The sequence below is a fragment of the Poecilia mexicana genome, unplaced genomic scaffold, assembly GCF_051168715.1.
Source record: "Poecilia mexicana isolate PSO_F unplaced genomic scaffold, ASM5116871v1 scaffold_23, whole genome shotgun sequence".
NCBI lineage: Eukaryota > Metazoa > Chordata > Actinopteri > Cyprinodontiformes > Poeciliidae > Poecilia > Poecilia mexicana.
The window spans coordinates 8,234,654-8,254,802 of NW_028263392.1; the positions used below are offsets into that span (position 1 = coordinate 8,234,654).

Genomic DNA, 20,149 nt, shown 5'->3' on the forward strand with positions numbered 1-20,149 from the left:
CTTCTAGAAATGAAAGAACAAGGATCCCCCACTGAACCAGTTCAAAGGAGCCGAGTGGAAGCACAGGTTGTTTTGGCTTTTATTTCTTTGGTAGCTTCTCCAAGCGACTCCAATCTGAGAAATGCATTTTAAAGGCGAAAGGCGTCACCACGCCTTTCGCCTTTCATCACTTCACTTTCTCTCAGTCAGCGAAAAACATGCACACATGCAAAAATAACAATAATGATAATAATAATAATAATAATAAAATTAAAAAGGAAATCCCAGGCTCTCAGACTTGGAGACACCGCTGATGAGCTCATCAGCTCGGTCCACTCAGACCCTCGAGCCAAAAACGCAGCGATACTGAAATAAAGCGGTCTGGTAAAATAAAAAAAATATATATATATAAAAAGATGCCAGAGGGGGAAGCTGACTATGGCAGACAGCAGATCACAGATAAGCCCACATACTCAGACACACTTGTATCCCCAGTGGCTGCAGATAAAAATCCTGGACGAGGGCACAAGCTGCAGTATGTGTTGATTACCTCTACCACTATGCTTATTTTGTTTTTTCGTAGTCTCAGGTGTCTGTATTCTCTTGGCAAGTTCTTTCTTTTAAACTTCTTTTTTTTTTTTATGCATGTATGTACAATGATTTCTGGACAGACCACACTAGTGTTTGTTAGTAGACCAGCTCCTAATTGGAGCAAAGAGACAGAAGAGCAGAACATGTCTAAATACAACTGGAGTGTTTTTAGTCAAATCTCCGCGGGTTGCGTGCGTCGATTGAATCCACGTCCTCACGCATTTCTACATGCCGATATCGTGCCCGCCCTTTTGTTTCTAAAGTTCAACGATCACGGTTTGCACAATGAACTTGCTCCTCTTTCTTTTCCAACCCTCCCCCAGTACGCTGACTTAAATTGATCTTTTTTAAAAAAAAAATAAAAATAACCACAGGTTCTTGCCTCAGCCTGCTCTCACTTGGATGGTTATGCATACAAACAGAGGGGGAGAGAAAACTAGAGTTAAACACATTAACATGCTCGCTTAGTGCATGCATTTTTTTTTTTTTCTCCACCGGTGGATTCAGTGCACCAGAGAGCAACAACATTCAGGGTGACAGGAGATGCAAGCCTCCGGTAAACACAGAAACGAAACAAAGTGTTCTGTGAAGAGGAAACAAGGTTGGTACGATGCAGGCAGTTGTCTCTTTGTCTGTGTGGGTTGCGACATGTCGCTCTCTGGGGAATGAGTGACATCTATATTTTGTATCTCTCTCAATTTTGTATTTTTTTTACTTCTTTGTTCTGCATATGCTAATCTTCTCTGGCATGGACATAAGTCGGCCTTCAGAATTCTTGGTAAACTCTTGAGAACATCAAAAAAAAAAGTGATGTACTTGATTTCACTCTATTAGAGATTCGATTGAGTGGTAGTCAACCAAAAAAAAAAAAAAATCTGTTTTGTTGGGCTTTAATTCAGTGCATTATTTTGACAAATCAAATATGAGATCTTGAGCTTAAGCTTACATCTAGCAGTGATGATGGTTAACTCTTCAGGTCTGCTGTTTATGGAGCTTTCTGAAAAGCCATTTGCAAAGCAATTTGTAATGATGTATATTTCATGAAGCTGTGTATGGTAGTTTGCAGTAGCTGGCCTCTATTATTATGAAAGAGGCAGGTTTTGCATGCTGGGGTTGATGGGTCCAATAACATTTACAGATGTAGTAAAAAAAAAAAGTGTCATATGCAATTCTTACAGAATGACGAGGAAAACAATTTAAAATGTGACCAAGTCTATTTTTTTCTGATTGGGAACAAGTCTTGCCATTCCCCTCCGACCCCAGACGTCAAGTTATTTTTGTCTGGATATTTTCTCTTTCCATCCATTCTCTGTAAACCAGATAGAGATGCAATTTCTAAAATGGCCAAACCAGCCAGTCTTGTGCCCTTAAATCCTGTTTGTTTTTTGTTTTTTTTTACTATTCTGGCACTGTTTATCAAACTCATTGGTAAAAAGTCCAGGTAAAATATTGCACGTTTTAACAGTTTTGTTAGTCCTTTAAGTAATTTCCGCTCAATTTCCGTTCTTTTCTGTACCTGGGCATGCAGTCTCCGGGCGTTCTGCATTTTTGTCAGTGGCCTTCCATGTGACATGCAGACATATTTTGTGAATGTCCACTGATTGGCCAGTAGGTGTCAGCATATGGAGTGATTAAGTAGCTTAGATGCATGAACACGACTGCCCACTGATTACTATGCATAATAAAATGTTTAAGATAATTTCTGGTGTGAGACTAGGGACTCAGGGATGTTCAAGATTTTGTATTCACTTTACTTTTTAAAAGTTATTTATTATGAGATTATTATTTTTTTAAGCTACCAGCAGAAGTTAATGGTGTAACTTTACTCTCTCATTGGCAAACAGGGAGTCTTGGGGAAATGCTTGTCTGCAGACATCCACACACACTCACTGGGAGCTTTATATTTCCCCAGTTTACCATCAATAATTAATACTTTGGAGAGGGTTATTAATGGTGAATTTATCTTCTTAAAGCTACTAAGCGATAGTTTGATGTTCTTGCCTTTTGAGCACATTGCGCGCATTTCTTACTCAGCGAAAAACGGCACTTCTAAGGTTTCTCTCTGGATGTTTTCGTAGGCAACAAGAGGGCAGTTTGCAGAGAGACGCACGTTGCCACAGTTTTGTGCAGTGAAAAAGTAAAAGTTGAGGAGCTGAAGTGTCATTTACCTGCAGAGAAATGATCCTTTTTTCCATTTTGTTGTGGAGGACGTGGTTATCTAACCGCTTTCCGTGATGCCCTCTGCGGTGGTTGATTTATGGGAGGCAGTCGTGCAGTACAGAGCGTGACTGTGACATCCAGCAATATTTCTCTTTAGATGCAGTAGGGATGTGAAACTACTTGTTGCCGTTACAGGCAATTCTGTGGAGTTTGAGGCATCTATCTGGAAACACAGACATAAACACATAGCAGAATGTAGTTATTTTAGGATATATATATATATATATATATCTCCATACTTGGATTAAGTCGGAAACAGGAATCACACTCCTAAAAAAAGTTGCAAATCCAGCCGTTTTAAATGTATTTTGCAACAAAATCGGTGATGCACTATTAGATACCTCTAAGAATTGTTTTAACATTAATGTATATAAGAAAGTAACTGAGGTTTTTCTGTCATTTTTATTTTGTGTTATGCAAGTTTGTGTCTCACAAATGTATCTACATCTAATAATGTGGATTTAGATAATGATGTAGATTGAGATTTTGACTGTTTAGTTTTCCGCGGTAATTTCGTGGCTCTTTACATCTGAGACAATTTTGGTTTTACCTTCTTCAGGATTAACTCCTAGCACGTCAAACTGTGCTGTATATCAGTCTTTTGAAAGACAAATATGTTAAACTTTTTGCTAAAGCTTTTAGATTTCATCTGGTTTATTTGCACATTTCAAGGGAAACGTAGCAAAATGACAAATGGCTTCACGTTTTTGGCCAGCAGTAGAGATTTCTGCTCCGGGATCGCCTCCACTAAGCTGTTGGAGCCTAATTGGCATATTTGCAGTCATAGGAAAGAGCAGAGGATGCTCTGCAGATCCTGCTTAAGTCCTATTTAAATCTCCTCTCAGTAATCAGTACAGGCTCCCCTAAAGATTTGACAAGTTCTGTGGCAATTAAAGCAAACAATGCTAAAGAGTACGATAAAACTTGAGGAAGGAAGATGGCCACTCCACTCCTGGACTCGCCTTTCCTGCCAGGAATCGTGGAGATGAAAACGGATACATTTATTCCCGTTCTTTAAGAGGTTAAAAAAAAAAAAAAAGATTAATGAGTTACGTGTAAAATATGTTTTAATATAAAGTTTTTGTGCATATTTTCTGTTTCAGAACTCACGTAGGAGAGGTGTTGGAATATATTAGCACATTCTCCATGCACATAGGCAAATGCATATATTTTATTGCAATAGGGAACAATTCTAGTGCCTTGATGTGGCATAAGGCGACTCCCGCAGTCCAATCAGCTCCTGAGGTTTTCTACCAACCATCCTTTCATGATTTATGTCTTCATTTCTTGTTCCTATTTTCATTTACATTCCCCCCATTCGTCCCTAGTTTTTCTTTTTTCTTTTTTTTTTGTACCTGAATCCAATTTTCATCCCGTCCTCTCCCACTTACCTTTGTCATCTGCTTTTTGTCTGTACCGTCTCTCCTCATTCCATCTCCCTCCCCTGATTGGGTTTAAGCTGTACAGGAATGTGTTTGCTCAAGAGCGGTGGGATAAAAGACATGCTAACGTTAAAAAAAAGAAAAAAGTCCACCGGCAGAAAGAGGAATGGACTGATAAAACTAGATGAGAAAAGTTCAATATGCCGCCATATAATTCGAGAGCAAATCTAAATTGTCAAGGCCGTGATTTAGCAGAATGTGAATAATGACTGTTGAATTATTTATATTTGCTGAGTATACTATCAGGATTAATATATATCAGTAATAATTTAGCAACGTAATATATTGTATATTAGCCACATATGTCAATGCCCTCATATTATTCATGAAAAGTGGTGTTATGCTGAAAATCGATCTTTATGAAGCAGGAAAGTTTCTGGCTGCAAGCTGGATCGCTACGGCAACCCTGAAGTGAAAAAAACACAACAGGATTTCAGAAAACACGTCAACAATAGCAAACTCGTGATGTTTTAGCAGAACGTGCGAGCAAAAATTGTGCCGCCTTTTCCTGGATTAGTAAACTCCAGCGTTCAAATCAGATTAGACGCAACAATTTGACATTTCATTTAAAAGTTAATTTTAATAATAAAGTTCAAGGGAAGAAAATGTGTATGCAATGTAGATTTGTTGCACTGGCACAATGTAAAAAAAAGTGTCACTAGTCCATTTCAATAAGCAACCTCTGAAGTTTGAAATATTTCCATGGTCACAGGTGTGTGGAATCCAGCGGATTACCTCCACAGTTATCAGTACATATGTATATATATGTAGTTGACGATTTTAAACTGAAATGAAATGAAAACCAGTTTGATTTGGTGGATCCTCATTCATTAAAGCCTCGTCTTAATAGGCCACCAAGTGGTGAAAATAAAAACTGTAACTGATTATTAATGTAACACTTTCCATCAAAATTTAGGATTTGGCTTTCTCAGCTTTCTATTTAATGCATTGCCTCAAGGTGAATAATTCAGACACCATATTAATATTAAGAATAAATTCGACTCGGGCTAAATACTTGCACCAATCACAGGCCTGAGATCCATTTAATTACAATTGCACAAACTCCAGCTCTCGCAATTCACCCAGACTTGAGTGGTGCAGCATTGTTGCCCCTGGCAGCTTCAATGCTTTCTTGTCAAATTAAGTTCACCCTCTGCCTTATGTTCATTTCCCATTCTCCTCTATCGATTGTTTGTTTCCGTCTCGGCAGATTTGCCTTAGAACTAGCTCTGAGCCAAAGGAGGAATGGGAATAAAATAATGTGAGGGCTTGTATGAGGTGATGGCAGAATTTAAAATGGAAAAACAAAAAAGAAAAAAAAAACACAGCAAAAGAAAACTTTAGCAAATGCAGGAAGACTGATGACGTTTCAACTAAATGCAAATAATAAAACCCAATTGAATTTGAGCGTTTCGAGATCTTACCCCAAATGTTTCAGATCGTCAAATAGATTTGATCTTTCTGCGAGGTTTTATTTACATCCAAGTGACATAGCAGGCAAAGAAAAAACAACCATGAAAGAGGAGAAAAGTCTCCACTTATTTTTGGACGATGTGAAGAAGATGGCTGAATATACATCCCAAATTGAGGTTTAATTAAGGAGCTTGTTTAAATCATTAGTCTGTCATCTTTGGGACCATAAATCATTACGTGTGAAATACGTTTGAGGCGCTGGTCCATGAGGCCATCAATCAAAGCACTTAGCCATTGAGCAGCCTTACATTAGTCCTACCTCACTGCCTTAATGCATTGGTTTGTTTTTGTCTTAAATACAGCAGCGGCTTTGCTTACGAGTTAGTAAGGCATGCCATTTGTTTCTTTTTCATTGGTTTTGCTGGCATCAAGCTGATAGTGGGACCTTCTGTTAAATGAGCCAGAAGGAATGAGCCAAGTTCTGCAGGTGTGCAAGTGTTGCTTATATGCATCAGTGGAGCCAGATTAAATACGCAGGCTTTGGAAAGGAGAGAGATTGGGATTTTGATTAACTTTCTATAAAACAGCACTTTTAATCTTGATGGTTCCAATAAGTCATTCTTATTCATGCGCAGGGCTGCATTTGGAGACGACGCATTTAGGGTTGGCTAACATATATTTCAAGAAGCGTTAGGACTAAAGCTTCCACCAAAAAAAAAAAAAAAATGAACGCGAAATCAAGAATTAATAAATCAATGGCATAAAACACCGAAAGGAAATGAAAAGTAGGGCGGAAAAAAAGTTTGACACATTACAACAAAAGCATTCAGTTTTTATAATAAAATTATACTGCAGGATTACATGAGAGGTGGATATTTTTAAAGGCAAAGATGCTAAAAAAATAACAGGAGAATTGTGAAATAAAAAGTAACAGAGATAAAACTGAAACCAAGTATTCTCTTTTTATTATTCAAGGTAGAATAAGCAATGCAGATGTCTGATGAAATCAGAAAAGAACGGTGTGAAACTCCCCATGAGTGACAAATGTTACGATTAACTGATTTGTTAGATGGTTTTTCCATGTGACAAATATTTTGGCAGATATTGACTGTAGAGAGTTTGTCAGGTAGTCTTAAAGGGGTTGTTTGCTGGTGAACATTGCCTTTAACATTAAGGAATAACAGTCACTGTTCGCTATGAACCAGCATAAGGTTCTCACCATCAAATAACCTTCAGTAAAAAAAAAAAAAAAAAAGTAAGTAAAAGAAGGTAAAATGTGTCCACCAGATCATCACATTACAGATTACAGGTTTAGCAGAAAAATAAGTTGCGACTGCGGGATACTTTGTGTGTCTTTGTGTAGAATCGCAAAACACAAATTTTTTTACTCATCCTTATACAAATTTGCAGTGACTTTGTAATTAATACAGCACTTGAGTGTGTGCTTGAGTGGTTTGGGGGTCTAGATAAAGTACAAGTCATTTACCGTTTAATACGCTTCCCTTTTATTTACTTGCTTGTCACAACTTTGTTGCTTGACGATCAGTCCTTTTTCTTGGCAGCACAGAAGCCCATCTTCTTCTATGTACTTGGTACTCGTAGTTCTACGAAGAGAAACGCGCCGCGTGTTTCTACTTCTTCGTCTGAAGGAACCTAACTTATTTATGAATTGACAGAGTTGCAGAAAGTTCAGAGCCACTTGTTGATCTCATAAAGTCTAACTCGCCCTTGAACAGCATTGAACAAAAACAACTTTTACCAGCAGGTTCAACTCTACTGGGAACCGCCTCCGTTAACGCAGATTCAAAACAGGTGTCAACGACTTTGACCGGTGTTTATGCAGCCACAGCAGATTTTGCCGGCAGCACGTCCACGGTGCTAATATTTCTGCTTACCGCGGCGCCTACTCCAGTAAAACGAACTCATTATCATGTTTGAGACGTTTTGAGCTTTTAGACATGGTGCATTATGCTCCTGGAAGTACCTATTAGAAGATTGTAGCGCTGTGAATAAAGAAGGAACGAACGTGATCAGCAACAATAATACTCGGCCGGGGTGTGGGATTTAAATGATGCTAAGAAAACATCCTCCACATCTTAACACACCCACCTTCTTGGATAATTGATGCCAAAATTGTGACGAAATCTTTTCTTTTTTTTTATGTCGCTTGCCAAAATTTGACCCAGCTGTTTGAATGTTGCAGCGGATAGCAAGTCTTTGGGGACCAAGGAAAGATAATGTCCAATTTTGTTGAGCCCATTTCCATTCATGCAGCTACTGCTCACTTGATTTTTTTTTTGTTTGTTTTTCAGCCTTGAGAGATGATTCTGCATGATTCTCCCAGTAGACTGACAGTTCCTGACATACTAAAAGCTTCCAGTGTGATCTAGATCTGCTTTCCTTCCCATTCCAATGCTTTGTTTGAATTCCAGCAAGTTTTCAAGGTCACTTCTTTAACCTTAGATTTCTTGCATTTGTTACGTGGACAGTAACAAATGTTATTTTTGTTTTAATGAAACAAGACCAGCGGTGTCAGTTTTATCCAACAAGTCAACATCATGTTACTGCAATAGAAATCCTCCCCACCCTCCCCCCTCTTTTTTTCTTTTCCACTTTTATCTCCAGTCATTTTGATGCTATCAGAGAGAGTTGTGGACTTTGCACCTCTGCACCAGCGGGCCAGTGCTGATTTAAAGATTCAAGTGAGTTGTCGTGCATTTTGACAGCCTCCTTTGAAGAGCTTCTTCAAAATGCGGTGTAAAATTTTTTTTTTGAAGGATTGAAGATTTTGAAAATAATGCGAAAATATCCATTTGAAGTCCCCTGCCTTCACGCTACTACTGTATATATTTACTGTAGTTGTCAAGACGGATGGACAATTACCTCAATTTTGAAGGAAATTTTCTTCTAGAAATAATGTTTTGTAGCAAAGTTTCTTTCTTTCTTTCTGCGGCTCTTCTCCGGAATCCGTAATGGGTTTGTACAAATCTCAAAAACGAATCGCCTCGCGCCGGGCCTCCCTTTCCGTTGCGACGAGAACAAATAATCGACCACGACGCGTCTAAAATGTCTCGCAGGCAGATATGGAGATGATTGCCTCCTCGCTCAGCTTCTGGTTCGCACAACTTTTATGAGACATGAAAGCTACTTTTCATCTCTACTTCTGCCTCTTGGAGTTCTCTGACGGATTGTTTTCTTCTTCTTCTTCTTCTTCTTCTTTTTTTATTTAGAGCAAATCCTCTCTTACTCAGCAAGCAACCAGCCAAGCTGCCTGTGGTCTCTGATGTCATTAACAGAAAGCTGAAAGGCTGAATTTCATTTAGCAGCTGCTGGCTGGTAAAAAAAAACAAAAAAAAACAGATGAGAGTGTAACACATATAAAGCAGAGAGCGTATAAATATTTGGTACATCTGTGCTTTTATCTTTACATTTATTTAGCTCTACGTCTTGATGAGGTTTCTCTTTTTTTTTCTTGCTTTACTTTGCACCTGCACACAACGAGTGCGCGTTGGCAAAAACGAATGTGTGTAATCGACGCTCCCGCCAGGTGCTGACAGCGCGCTGACAGATTGAACAAAAGCCGGATCGTAGCGAACTCCTCACACTCACCAAACACGAGCAGCCTTTGCTCCAGTTTCAGCACCTGACGCAACCCGGAGAAACGCAGACGGTAGTGTTTCCCCCCAGCTAGCGCAGCGCGCCAGAGTAACAGTCGTTTAGCTGTCTGGAAGTGGGGATTGCGTTTTCTTGCGATACGCTGATTAATGGTGCATCATGTCATTTCACATCTCATAAGAACTGCAGAGAGAGAGAGAGATTCTCATTATTGCACGGCAGTTTGATCTATGGCTCGAAGTACAATACTTTGTTCTGATGCTCGTCTGAGTGGGAATGTGCACGTAATCCGAACAGAAACGAGAGAAGAGCGCATGTCAGGAAAAACAAGAAGATGCCTCCAGCTTTAAAGAGAGGGTGGTGTATACAATGAGGTCACATATCTGATTAGGAACAAACAGTGGATTCATCAACCTGTAGCAGACACCCCTTCTACAGTTTACAGCTGACGACTCTAAGTACCTTCTGCTGAACTGGTTCCAGCTGTTGACATGAAGTCCACAGTTTTTATTTAATGATTGTGTAACAACGAATTTGTCGTGTTCTCGTGTATTTATTAGGGATGATCTAAAAAAATATATATATATATTAGCACTTGATGCTAATTTGGGTTTGAGATGGACCACTCGCCTATACTAGCTCTCATACTTCGATTGACTTTTCAAGTAATTACTCCTTTTTATCAAAACTACTTTAAAACACATTCCATAGTAATATCCTGTGTGCTAATCAATATCCTGCCCCTTTATTTGTGGTGTATTAGCTTAATTAGATGGGTAATTGTGGCAGAACATTAGACAAAGAGAACCATAGTCTTTGGTTTAATACAGACAATTTCATACTCATCCAGACTGCAAAACTGACTAATGGTACAAGCATCGTTGCACCGCATGACAGTTGGGTAATTTTAGTTGTTTCAGCTTCTTGAATACGTGAAACACCCGTCTGGTTTGCCGAGAGCTGTGCAGTAGATGCTACACGTACCAAAAATTGCTGATGTGACCATACACCTGCAAATGTTTTTACGTGAACGCCGATTTGCGATGAAGAACGACGAGAAGAGGAAAAACAAATCGAGCACACTCTTCTAGTAACCCAGAAGAATTTCCTGGATGTGGCCAGTTCTTTTTTTTTTTTTAACTGCCCAATAGGATGACATATATATATCTGTCAAGCTGTCAGAGAGAAGCCCTGTCATTACTTAAACTGATGAGAAGGTAGACATGAGTAGCAGCTTAGCTGGTTTCCTCGGGGCAGGAAAGGAGTCAGGAGAGTTTACTGCTTCCTATCTATTTCTTGCTTAGCAGGGAAGAAATTTGACAGTCGTTTGGCCTGTTGGAAACGTCAGGACGTTCTACACTGAACGGAATAGTGTGAGGCACATTAAGGTTTAAAGTCAAGGCAACAAAATGTGTCATAGATACGAAAAACTACATTTAAAAAAGAAAAAAAGGTTCTGGATTAGTTCTTAACCTAATTCTTGTAACTTACAAGAATTTCTGAAGTGCTTTCAGTATTACTCTGAACAAATTCATAGCCATCCTGAGCAGTTCTCATCTGTGTTCTTTAATTTTTGAGCTTTTATGTTACTGTTCCTCACTATAAATTACAGTTGTCTTCTTATTCTGCTGTTGCTTTACTAATACATTGGTCTAACATGATCTTTTATTTCTTTGACCCTTTGGTAAAGTATGCAAATCAGGAAATCTACCCAACAAAGAGCTAAACTTTACTTCAGGTTGATCTGAATCAATCAATTGGATATGTGAACTGAAGAAGACTGAATGCTTACATTAAATAGACTTGCTTTGATGCATTTCTGTTTTGTTCTTTTTCTTGAATTGCAAAAATGTTGCATTGGTAATTGAAACATTTAGAAATGGCTTTGCCTTCCCTTTTAGCAGCACACAATCAGGCATTTCGACAAGGATGTTTGCACTTTCGATTGCAATTTGGCCTTCGTTTTATTTTTAAGCATGAAGCCCAGTGGATCAACTTAGACAATGCCCATCATATCCACTGCCTGAAAGCAACAGGTTTCAGTCGGCGTTGTCCATTTGAAAGTGCTTGACAGGCTGAAAGAGTTTGGCAAGACTGACTTCTAGAGTGCAAACAAGCATGTGGAACACAGAGCTACTGAGGAAAAATTGTTTTCTCTGCCCTGCTGTGCAGAATCAAATGCAGAACACAGAAGAAGAAGGGGAGGGGAAAAAAAACAACAAAAAGGACAAAAGCTCTGTCAAAGATGTTACACCTGACAAAGAGCTGTGGTTTGTCCTGCATGCTCCTACGCACACATTACAATACATTTCATTCCTGACACATGCAGCCTTGCCTCCCAGGGACGCTTAGGACTAACTTCTTTTCGGTGCTCCCTCACATCGGCGCCGTCGCGAACAAATACAAACCTGGACATGAATACCAAACGCCAGTCGGCTGCCGTCTATAAAAATGGATTGGATTTCATCTTCAGGACCTCATTAATTCCTTATAGGCGCTCATATTGATTTCAAGGTGCCTCTGGTCCTGTTAATTCGGCTCAACTCACACATGGGTCTGGGTTCAGTGTGTGTCGCCCGGAGGTGGCCGCGACTTGCTTGTAATGTGGAGGGGGGGTTGAACATGAGCAAGATGAACACAGTGAAAGAATGAATGTGAGGAAGATGACCATGAAAATTAAAACATTAGATCACAACAAAGAATGTCAGTATCTGCAGTCTTCATTTTCATTAAAAAAATGTAATTCAGTTCCTCTATTTTTTATGGATATGCCAGCAAATCAAAGCACTTTACAAACAGATCTTGTTCATATCCATAGAAATATTATCAAATCAATCCCAAAAAATAAGTGTTAATCAATCCACAGTGATTTCAAGTAGTTAGTTCTTCAAATGCTCCGCTCTAACGATGACAACTTGTTTTGTTTTAGGGGAAAAGTAGAAAATGAAGTCACCTGGAGTTCTACTGCACGTCTCCAAGGCATGCTTGGAGTCTTAACTAATTGGTTTCATCGACCTTAGTCATAAACCTTTACTTAAAAATGGATCGCTAAAACATAAATGTCAACGTTTGATGCGCCGTACAGCTTGAACTAAATCGTCTCTGCAGTACCTTGACGGGTTACGGCGACGGAGATAAAATAATGAAATAAAACCGAAACTATAACATTGCAGGTTACTTTCTAATCACAGTACGCAGACAAACACGTACGCAGACTTAATCACTGACGCATAAAAAAGTCACACGATTAATGATTACATATTTGAGCAGTTTTAGACTTTTTTTTCCCCCAAGTTGGACATGAAAACTCAAAGAGCTGCAGCTTCTCACATCATCAGGCAGTGTGTTCACAAATCAATGATTGCAGCCTCTGATCATGTTTAATCTAGGTCATCAAGTTTAGAAGGCAATTCTACCAAATACCGTGGAAACGTATGTAAACTTGTGAACTGACTGATTTCATGCGAGATGGTAAGAAAAAAGGTTGCCGTTTGTTTTCAGTGACGCATGATAAAGATTCGTCATTGACATTTAAGCAGTAAAATCTCTGAGACCAATACGATTTAAATCTGCCAGGTGCTGCTGGTCCCTTTCTAAAGAAAAATTGTAGTGACTTGTATCAAATGCAGCACTGGGATCTAATAGGATAAGCATAAAACTTTGTCTGAAGGCTCCAGAATATCAAGGCTGAGCTTAATCAGTCACCAGTGCCGTTTCTGTGCTATGATGAGCTCTGAAACTTTACAAAAGTACTTTTTTGCAGCGCAAATGCTCATCTTAGATGCAAAAGATTAGCTCATAATAAAAATAGAGAGTCTTTTTTGTACAAAGGTATAATTACCGCAACCATAAAAGTAGTAAACGAGTGTTTCACCCTGTTACCGATTTTCATTTCAACGCATCAAAGAGGGTTTTATTTTCACACTGCTTTTTCCTCGTTCACTTATTATGCTAATAAGCACATAAATCCCTCTCAATAAATCACAACTTGGAAGGTTATTTTAAATTTGCTTGTGTGCGTGCGCGCACGAGCGTGACCGGGCATATGTGAAATTCGAGTGTGCGCACCGGCATAAAGGCCAAATCCAAATATGCAAATGTTCATTAGAGGCGAATAAACCCAAAGATTAGTCCTCACTAATTAATTCGGCTGCTGCGAGAAGATAGGCTTATGCAGTGTCATAGAGTGAACGCATGCTTGTGGCAAGCAGCTGTGCAACTCGACGCCGGAGTAAAGAGCGTTTTAGTCTCCTCCAGACATCTCCTGACCATTCCCTCGTACACCGAAATGCCATTACCAGTCGTTCAGATGATGTTAAAAAAGAACATGTTGTTCTTTCTCCTGTAGCTCTGCTACGAGGGTGAGAATGGACTGAGAGGAGTTATTTGTCATCATCAGTCTGAGTGCCCTGCTGCCTCTCTCTTGGTCAAGCTCTTTCAAACATTTTTATCTCCTTTCCATCTTTACTTTGTAAAAGTTGTTTTTTTTTGTTTGTTTGTTTCCCCCCCTAACCTATCCTTTTTTATTTTTGTTTTTATTCTTCAGTTTTACTTTTAGTATCTTCTTGTGGCAGCTTCTACAGTGAATGTTGTCCCACTCATCACAACGAAATCTGTTGGAATTATGTTTATCATTCTTACATTTCTAACTTTATGTTACTAGTTGTTTTTCTATTTAGAAGTTTAGTGTTCAAATTTGTTGAAACTGGAGACACAATTAAATTTTCCTTAATCTCAAGCATGTTTTTACAGATGGTGACTTAGATCTTCCTAGGATACTCCTGAGCTGTAAACCTATCTGTGTTAATTAAATTTCTGTGTCCCCCTTCTTTGTATCTGAATTCACATCCTACAATCCACATCCTACTGTGAAGATAGGATGTGGGGTTTCACCCCCTCCATTCCTTTTCACACCCTTCTTGCTAATAAAAGAGACAAACAAACTGAAGGTTTTCAGAACACATGGTCAGCGGCTTGGAGAAGCAATTCACTGTGTCTTCTCCTTCTGCAGAAGTTTGGTTGAAAACTCATATACGTTGTCTGTGGTTCTTTCTTTTTATGTAGGTTTGAGAAAATTCCTATCAAAATCATTTCGATTTTAAACCAATTTCTCCTTTTGCAGGTTTAGAAAAAGTGGGCAGGGACTCGAACTACGAGCAGGAAGGAAAGGTCCAGTTTGTGATGGACGCCGTCTACGCGATGGCGCACGCTCTGCACCATATGCACCGAGAGCTCTGCTACGGCTACCCGGGCCTCTGCCCACGCATGGCTAACATCGATGGCAAAGAGCTGCTCAGCCACATTCGTGCGGTCAAGTTCAATGGTGAGTTCAGCTTTTGTGTTTTGATCCTATAGACATTATCTGTTCCAGACATAATCTGACAACCGTCTGTTGCGTTCCAATCAAACACATTGTAACGGCTACGCTGCATCAAGAAGGTGGCGAGACGTTAACTTTCCACGCATCTGAGTGCGATTCTCAAAACAATAAAAAGCAAGATGGACAAATAAGTTAGCAGCAGTAGGGTGTGAAATGAGCAAAAAATATGTGCTACCCACACAGTTTTTTTTTTTTTTGCCTAGAGGATGTTGATGAAATATATTCTTCCTTTTTGATGTGAGAGATCTATACCTGCCACGTCTCTTGATGCCAAAGCATCTGGGAGGCTCGTCTGATGCTCCTTGGTCTGCAATGTCTGTCCATTAGTTGCATTCGGCCTGTGCAGTAACCAAAGGCTAGTCGGAGGCAGCCTCCATTACTTTAGAAACTTCTTTAGGGTTTTAACTCGGATCGTCATGGGATACACACACAAAAAAAAAACGACAATCTTACTTTTGAGTGTATGCTGTACATGTATGGGGCAGCCATGTCTCATTCATCCTGCGTTTCATTTGCAGGAAAAGTAGTTGTGCAGTGTTTCCTGGTGTGTCATCTCCAACTTTCCTTTCGTATGGCTAATGGTTCTGTTTTCCCATCGTCCATCTACATCCACTCTACACTCTTGGCATCTTCACTCTTTCAGCTGCCTGCCTTTAGGAAGCGTTGTATCTCACTAGATGGACGAACTAAAACTAGTCTTTTTCCCAGAGAGAACTCTGCTGTAATGGATTATAATTCCTCAGGCAGGTGAACTCGTGATCATTCCTTGCAAGCTCATATTTACCACACATTTCTACTTATGTGACCAAATAAAGTATTTGGTTCCAGTGGCCTACTGTGTGTAGATTGTGATGGACATAATAGAAAATGATGTGGTTATCCCACATTGTTAAGAACAAGTAAGAGTAATAGAAAGTTTAGTTTAGAGTGGGCGGTCGGTAAAGACGGATCTTTGTGTTTAGTTTTTGTTTTAGCTGATAGTTCTTTAATAAGGCTCGGCCTTTAAATCCAGCTTGTTTTGAGTGTTTATTTTCAGTTAGATTTGCCACATACACATCTTACATTCTTAATTGTGACACCGTAATCCTCCTTTAATTCTTGAATTTTCCTAATCTACACAGAAAGCATGTCATCTATTACCTTACAGTACCCAGTTTTTTCATTTCCTTTGTTTCTCTCTGGACTATTGACTGGTTTTAAGTGGATGTGCAACATTTGCTCATTTTCAAGTGGTATCAGACTTCTCATTTGAATACACTCTTATTAATATATATTTTTTATTCCCCTGATGCACCTGTACCTCCTTTTCATTTCCTGTGTTCCTCTTCCCCCTCCGCGCAGCTCAGAATACATAAAACATGATGAGCTGGAGAGCGAGAAAGCGTGCCGAAAAGGTTGTGGTGTCGTGCGGATTACAGGAAGGCTCTTCTGATTTAGAGGCGAGATTAAGATTGCAGGAGGACGTCTGTGTGGGAATGCGCGCGTGTGTCTGTTGCTGCCTCGGCCCTCCGCCTGTCTGAAACTGATTCACCAGCGGATGCTGATTGCTCTCTCGTGCTCGAGCAGCAGGTTTATGCTCAGGTGTGTTTCTGTGTTATTGCTGGCCGAGAGGCGAGAGAAATCCTCCCATAAAACACAAGGTCAGAAACTTAATACGCAGATGAATCGCCGCACTCCTCTCAATCACGGAAAGCTTGGAGCTTACCGAGTTTTCTTCTCAAAAGCCAAGTGGATTAGAATCAATTAAAAATACAAGTTTGATGGCACCTTCAGGATTTTCAGACACCTGCGATGAATATACGATGTCAGATGTCGGCAATGATGTTAGAGATGAAACTGCTTATACTCAAGAGTCTGAGCATCAGGCTTTTTTTCAAAAACAATTTGAAATCAATCCTTCTTCAGTGGGAAAGATGATTCACAAGTGCAAACCATGTAATGTCAAATTAGACAACAAGGAGCCTAGAATATGAATAAAATCGCTTCTGGAAGTTCATCGTCCAGCCAGACTTGAACACAGCTGTTGAGACTGTCAGCAGGGGTATTACAAATCTAATAAATATTGAGTTGGATCTGCATGACTTGAGCATATGTTTTAAAATCAGGGTTCTCTGTTACATTTCCAGTAAGCAGTAGCTTAAGTGTTTCACAGCTGATGGACATCAAAGCATCTTCTAATGTAGCTGTAACCCCAAAGTTCAAAATCACGTTGTTCCTTGGAGGGGGGAAAAAAAAAAGGTAAATAACCTGATAAACAATGTCTAATTTGTAGTGATTAATGGTTGAGGTCAAGTCCCAGTTGAATTGCTGAAAAAGCAGCATCTCTGCGGTTTAGCACTGAGGTGTTCAAGTAAGGTTGACATAATTATTAATTTGATATCCCGCTGTATTTACATTTGAGTCTCTAATTTCGACTTATGAAAGTAATCCTGGACTAAGTAATTATGCACTGATTACATATTTTTACAAACACAAGAAATCTTTATTTTTGTAATATACACATTACATTTTTTCCCCCAAACATTTCTTAAAAGTATTGCAAAAATCTTATCTGGTTATTTATTATTGCGTATTATCTTGTGAGCTAGACATATTCCTTCACCCTTCAAGAAAAAAAAAAAGAGAAATAGACAGGAAAATAAAATAAAACTAATCTTACTACTTCTCTCTCACATCCAAACTTTCTTATGAATAATTAGTATGTGAATACGTACAATTTGGATACTTTTTAACCTGCAGGGTAAAAATAGTTCAGCGACATTTTTCAGACAGATTGTGGTTTTATGCAGACCCTAATTACGCGAATAAATTCGAGCAGGTAGAACGTTGAGTGGAAGTGCTGACTAGTCAGCTGAGAATGTGTAATAATTACACTGTTCCAGCTGTAACAAAGATAAACTTAATGACACTGGGTCAAATTCACCGACAGGATTACCCAGTGCAGTTGTGTCATTTCCAACATATAGGTTACAAGTGAGGAGTTATTGCAGAAAGGATTTTTAAAAAATTGCAATATGGATGTCAATGGGATGTTTTAGTAATCAGGTAAATGGCTTCTAAAGTTTTGGCCAAACATTCTTGAATTTTTCTAGTTTCATCATGTGATGCTCACTCACTGCAATAAAACGTGTGAACTTCACTGTTACTAGTTCATGTTCAATGCAAAGCAATTGAGGTGAAAAATTGGAAATCCGACCCTGAACTACTTGCAAAAGAAATAACACAAACATTTTTACGTTGGTTAATTAAATTAACCAGGAAAATGCAAAAAAGAAAACAAAAAAAACAACAAACTCTTCCCTTTTCATGCACGTAACGATGCACACTTTAAGTGTTAACAGTTGTCTCCTTTTAAACTTTCTCACTGTGGCAGATCTTTTGTCACCGCGTAGTTCTCTGGGAATTTATAAAAGAGTGAATTATTCCTCATTAAGGAAGACGGACCCCGGGTGAGCAGGGAGACAATCACGGTCCATTATACCGCTGAGGACATGGGAGAAAAATCAATTGGCGCTTCGCTTGGATCAAGAAAAACAGCAACTAACATTTGAACCGAGCTGGGATGTGAATGCGAGGGTTGCTTTAACCTACGCTGTGTCGTCAGACGGGTTCGAAAAAATTTCAAATGATGTCTTGATTTTACTGGTTCAGTCGGCATGGCATAAGCACTGCTGCTGATTTTAAACCAAAGAAGTGATTTATTTATTTATTTTTTTCCATTATTAATTCTTAACTGACAGTGAAAAAGCACCGTGTTTTCTAAAAACGGTGAAAGGCTGGTGTGGAAGCATTTTACCTTCAATAACTTGAAAGCTAGTTTGTGTATTTACTCCGGTCGTTGTTTGATTTTAAAATATTTTGATCTGAAACACTAAAAGAAGGGCACAAAAACAAGCGAAACAGACAAAATACATAAAGATCCAAATGACTTTTTTCACAACATTTTAATGTTGCCTGCTCACTGAGATGAAGTGACGACTTTCTCTATCGGCGAGAGTCTGAAAGTAGATCTGCTGCTTCTTCTTCACATTGTTGGGTGCCAAAAAAAAAAAAAAACCCTTTTGAAGCCAACTGGCTGCAAGTTGAATTGTGGTTTATGGCATAAACAAGCACAACTAGCGTTTGTGGGCTTGCTTTTGCAGATAGGAGACAAAAAGTTGTACTGCAGAATTGTTGAAGAAAGCGGAAATGAATCAAAGATGTTTCATCTCACCAAAGCAATAGTTTTTATACACATATTTGTCTTTTTCTTTTTTTTTTTAGCATATAATAAATTGTTTTTAACTGATAATCAGTTTTTAATGAAACCCTGACCCTACATTTAAAGTCAGGTGAGAGAGAGAGAGAGAGAGAGAGAAAACATCAAAGGTTTTAATCAGTTGTGTTTGATGCAGATGGATGTGCGTGTGTTTTGTCATTCAGAGAAAGCGATTGTGTTCGCGGCCCGATAATAACTCCTGGGGAGACACAAGATGGACATTCCCAGCGGAAGCAGCTTGCACTAATTAGAGGGGCTTGACTTTGAGACGACGATCTCTACATGCGGCTGAACAACCTTGGGGGGATACACAAAAAATGAGGAGTGATTGTAATCATGAAAGGAAGGGACTAACCGGCTGGGGGTGACGAAGTTCATCTGTTCATAATGACCTCGGGGAGAAAGTTGAAGAACAACAGACGGAACTGGGAAAGACTTTATGAACTTCGCCAGCTCTCTTTTAACTTGGAGAACGGACAGGAAGTACATGTGATTGAAGGGGTTTGAGGGAGCAGAGAGTTTACCAGAACACAGTGACTTTGAAAGAGGATGAAGGCAAGAGTGATGAGGGAGCGATACAGGTGCTAAGAGTCTGACTGAGAAACTGGGTTTGGGAAATTATGCAAATTTGTTGGAGGGGGAAAAAAAAGTTAAATCGCAAAACCGTGAAGGATGAGTTGGGAGGAAAGATAAGGGACGGATATGGTTAGTCTAGTCACAGCAAACTGGAACTCTGGAAGTAAATTGAGAGTTTAGTGAAATTAGAAAGAAAAAAAAGCAGGCTATAAAAAAGAATTAACTTGGAGCTTATAGGAAATGTTAAATGATCTAAAGTAATACTGAGCAACTTGAAAGCAGTGGTGGACATAGAGGGAATATTCTGATGGGGCACAAACCAAACTTGACCAACAAACTGCAAATTTACAATGGAAGAGATGATTGTGAAGTAAAATTGCATTTAAATTTGATGCTGTGTGGCAAAAGTATGGAAAAAAAGAACGAAAACATCATTATGGCATAAAATTGAAACTGGGGTGTATCCTAAACTCTGACACACCTAAAACAATGAAAATGTCCAGACTGGTTTGATGTTTTCAATAGTATAAAATATTATATAAAAATATTATATATTTTTAATAATAATAGCACAATCACTAACCAAATGTTTTGATTACATTTTTTCCCTTTTTTTAAAATTTATTTCTGCTAATATTTGTTAAAGATTCAACAATTAGCTTTTAAGTTGTTTTC

The 20,149-nt window shown here is 39.0% G+C and overlaps 1 protein-coding gene across 3 annotated transcripts in view; it reads left to right on the forward strand.

The window, feature by feature from the left end:
• grm8a (glutamate receptor, metabotropic 8a) overlaps window positions 1–20,149 on the forward strand; it is a 229,031-nt gene that overhangs the window by 169,070 nt on the left and 39,812 nt on the right. For all 3 annotated transcript variants that reach the window (XM_014970995.2, XM_014971017.2, XM_014971013.2), the window contains one exon: window positions 14,383–14,583. In XM_014970995.2, the coding sequence (XP_014826481.1) occupies window positions 14,383–14,583 (201 nt within the window). The remainder of the gene's footprint in view (window positions 1–14,382; window positions 14,584–20,149) is intronic.